The sequence below is a fragment of the Limulus polyphemus genome, unplaced genomic scaffold, assembly GCF_000517525.1.
Source record: "Limulus polyphemus unplaced genomic scaffold, Limulus_polyphemus-2.1.2 Scaffold7905, whole genome shotgun sequence".
Classification (NCBI taxonomy): domain Eukaryota; kingdom Metazoa; phylum Arthropoda; class Merostomata; order Xiphosura; family Limulidae; genus Limulus; species Limulus polyphemus.
Window position 1 is genome coordinate 33,299 of NW_013673515.1, and position 4,448 is coordinate 37,746.

At 35.5% G+C, this 4,448-nt stretch overlaps 1 protein-coding gene across 1 annotated transcript in view; it reads right to left on the bottom strand.

Annotated features, from left to right (window-relative positions):
- The window catches only part of LOC111089926 (receptor-type tyrosine-protein phosphatase U-like), a 5,897-nt gene extending 3,865 nt beyond the window's left edge, over positions 1-2,032 (bottom strand). The window contains exon 1 of the mRNA XM_022403215.1: positions 1,839-2,032. Coding sequence (XP_022258923.1) covers positions 1,839-2,005 — 167 coding nt within the window. The 5' untranslated portion in view covers positions 2,006-2,032. The remainder of the gene's footprint in view (positions 1-1,838) is intronic.
- Positions 2,033-4,448: the final 2,416 nt, after the last annotated feature.

Below are 4,448 nucleotides of genomic sequence, written 5' to 3' on the forward strand. Positions count from 1 at the left end.
ATTCTATACTATACTATTCTATTCTATACTATACTATTCTATACTATACTATTCTATTCTATACTATACTATTCTATTCCACACTATTCTATTCTATACTATTCTATAATATACTATTCTATACTATACTATTCTATTCTATTCCACACTATTATATTCTATAATATACTATACTATTCTATTCTATAATATATTATTCTATTTTATACTATTCTATAATATACTATACTATTCTATACTATACTATTCTATTCTATAATATACTATTCTATTCTATACTATACTATTTTATTCTATACTATACTATTCTATTCTATACAAGTTGCAGATTTACCACAATAACGTTTGTGTTCTTGATCTAATAAAAATAAGTTAAGCACACCATAAACCAGACATTACTACAGAACGTCGAACTGACTTACATCGATCTGAACAGTTGAAGGATTACCAAAACTTATAATAATATACTCGCTTTGAGAAGGCAAAACCCACTGTTATAAAATAATTACTATGTAATCAGGTGTCTGAAGTTAACATAATGGGTCATTCAGTCTACGCTCGTAAATGAACATTAGGGAGAGATGGCTTTACACCTTTACTGTTCATGATATTAATATGGGATGTAATCATAACTTATAGAAGCCCGGTACTGATGTTACGTATATAAAGTCAACTGTTGGTAAGGTTCCTCGACCATTCGTTTCAAAAACCGTTTCTAAAATATCTTTATCATTTAGAGGCACATGAAATGTGAAGCAACGCGTTTCTTAGGTTCTTCCCACACGATCACCAAAATTCGGTAAACATGCACGACATTCCATTCAGCCAGTCCCATCTTTACTGAAGAATGAGTTGACAAGCTTAGCAAAGTGGGATATGTGTTATCGTCCATTGGGCTGAAGTCAGGGGTCAAAAGCACCACCGTGTGACAATACAAAGGGTCATATGATGTGGTTCCTGTAATGTGTAACGTTAGTGATACTTTTCTGCAGAATACAGAAGCCTACAGAATATCACCTCCATATGAATATAAGCCCATTATCTGGCTGCGGGTGAAACGAGAGTTATCTGGAAAAGAATTATCGGTCCACTGAACGTGTTATTGGCACCTTTTACAAGCGAGTTGTTTGGTGTCTTGCTTTGAGCAGAGTGTACATCACCGGAAGTTTAATCCTCTGTACCATGACACCGGAAGTTTAATCCTCTGTACCATGACACCGGAAGTTTAATCCTCTGTACCATGACATATCACCTAGATACAGTTGCGAACATACAATTCAGACTCAGAGGTCATATGACTGCAACGAACCAGAATGGACAGACTGCGGGTTTCTGCAGGTGTTCTATATGTGGTCAACCTTTTCCACTTGTCCGAGCAACTGCGCCATAATAATTTTATACGTTCTACATTCTGCTAACGACACTTTTAGTTGTGACCCTTCGTAAACAGCTTGATGTGATTAGCCGCCATCTTCCTTCCTTTCGTTCGCTGGCAGCCTATGTTAGGCAAACATCATGTTGAACATCTTGGAGAACTCTCTAGAATTCACTTCAAACTGAACAATTTGAGTCAATCTCTACTATTTATTTATAATTTCTAATGGACACAACATCGTGAAGAATCATTATATATATATGACCCAACATTTACATTATGACCGATCATAAGATGTCTTATTTCCATTTCAACAAACTGAAAGGGTTATTAGGGTTATATCATAACGATGGTTTTTGCCTTGTCACAGTTATATTACAAATTCTGATTTATCTTTAATTATTTTGGGCACTGCACACCGAATCTACAAAGCTCAGTTCCAAAATTCACATTACAGACTTACGCCGAAACTACAACGACAGGTCCATAAGCGCTTCTTTGACGCCATCTTTCAACCATATTCATGAGTTCGACCAAAGCGTTAGTGGAAGTAGGGACTTTGTGTCCATTTGGCCAGCACGTGATCTGAAATAGTTGTGTTGTCTTGGGTTCTGTTCTCACACCAGCCATAAGCTCGGTCAAGGAAACTACCTTAATTACGAAAATAGAGGTAAGTATTGACAATCAGCAATAAATAAATGACCTGTTCCAAAATACACTAAAAATTTGATATTAATAACCGCCTTATTATATATATACGAAATAGAGGGCGTCTGGTAAACACTCGAGCCTTCACGAACGTTCTAGATACTCATTACGTGTTACCAGCGTCACGTGAATTCCGCTGTCGTAACAATATTATGATACTTTGCACACTATTCTATGTAAGCAATGTTAGTAAAGTAGTTATTAACAACAACAAAAAAATATTGTACTGCAATTTAAGATCAACTACTACACTGGCCCGTCACCAAAATGTGTCAAATTTTTAAGTTTTATTACAAAGTACTGAGGATATACGGAATCCTCAGGGCTGAGCTAAGTTATGAGTGGACAAACGGACACTCGGTATTTGTCCAGTGGGCTGAGCTAAGTTATGAGTGGACAAACGAACACTCGGTATTTGTCCAGTGGGCTGAACTAAGCTTAAAGAGGCTTTTGTGCGTATATAAAAAAATCTAAAGAAAACCGTTGTTTCCTATATTTAGAACCTGTGAAAAATTTGGTATGGTCAGTGATATCCCGCTTTTCAGTTATGTTGTGGAAAAGGTTGCAACCTTGACCTTTGATTGCTCTAAACCAAATGTAACCTATAAGAAAACATTTCAAGAGCATTAAGACATTTCAAGGACGGTAAAACATTTCAAGAGCATTAAGACATTTCAAGGACGGTAAAACATTTCAAGAGCATTAAGACATTTCAAGGACGGTAAAACATTTCAAGAGCATTAAGACATTTCAAGGACGGTAAAACATTTCAATGACGGTAAAACATTTCAAGGACGGTAAAACATTTCAATGACGGTAAAACATTTCAATGACATTCCTTTGAAAAGTTCGAACTTCTACATTTTTTATGTTTCTAAAAATGAGTGGACAAACGGACACTTAGTATTTGTCCAGTGAGGTGAGCTAAGTTATGAGTGGACAAACGGACACTCGGTATTTGTCCAGTGGGCTGAGCTAAGTTATGAGTGGACAAACGGACACTCGGTATTTGTCCAGTATTACACACGAGGTGTCCCAAACTGTTTTGTGTGTATACGCATATTGACCAATCAAAAAGGTCAAGACCACAGGCAGTAAAAAAAAAATGTAGTTTTCACAAGCGTTATATTTAAGCGTAAAAAACACATTTCATTTAATTATGTGAGGAGAAAACGCAACACTTGGATTAGCATGTTATTCAAATAATAAAATCTTACAAATTAAGTAGAAATTTGGAAGTTGGGTTATTTTACAACGTAAAGGTGAGGGTGGGATTAGCTGTAGACTAACTGTTAAATGCTGTAGCTGGGAGAGAGAGGACAAACGATTACCCCAATATTCTGAAGATTCGTGTATAACTCGGAGGCTTATTACTGTGGGGTAAGCTAAGATCGGCTTTGTTTGTGCTCTCTTAGGTTTCGAATAGATTCTTTATACGAGTTTCTTGAAGGCTAAGGTAAATCATATATGTTCTTTATGTAGAGCCCCCAGTGGCACAGCGGTATGTCAATTTGTAAGATATGTAAAACTAATACTGCCTAAGGATAATTAGTCTCAAATTGTTGTAAGATGCATAAAATTAATACTTTAAGGACACAAGTACCAGTTTGTCAAATTGTTGTAAGATGTACAAAATTAATACTTTAGGGACCCAAATACCAGTTTGTCAAATTCTTGTGAGATGTACAAAATTAATACTTTAGGGACCCAAGTACCAGTTTGTCAAATTCTTGTGAGATGTACAAAATTAATACTTTAGGGACCCAAGTATCAGTCTGATGTACAATTGTAACTCTAGGGACTCAAGTACCAGTTTATCAAATTGTTGTAAGATGTATAAAATTAAAACTTTATACATCAGACTGGTACTTGGGTCCCAATTGCTTGGGTCCCTAGAGTTACTACATCAGACTGGTACAATTGCAACAATATCTATAAAGACTGGATAATAATGTGTACAATATCTCTGCATGTTTGTCATAAAGAAAGTGATCACTTCCAAATATTTTAGACAATTATAAATAAAACTGAATATATACAGTTCATACTGTTCACTCTAATTTATCAACGCTAGTCCAGATCTACTTTATCAGTTATTTAAACAATTCTAAGTGAGCAATAGTTTTCAGAAGTGGTTTAACCAAATAGCAAGCACTCTTCACGTTCAGTTTAGTTAAGTAACACTCTTCACTTTCAGTTTAGTGAGTAACACTCTTCACTTTCAGTTTAGATGAGTAGCACTCTTCACTGTCAGTTTAGATGAGTAGCACTCTTCACTGTCACTTTAGTTAAGTAACACTCTTCACTGTCAGTTTAGGTGAGTAGCATTCTTCACTTTCAGTTTAGTTGATTAACACTCTGCACT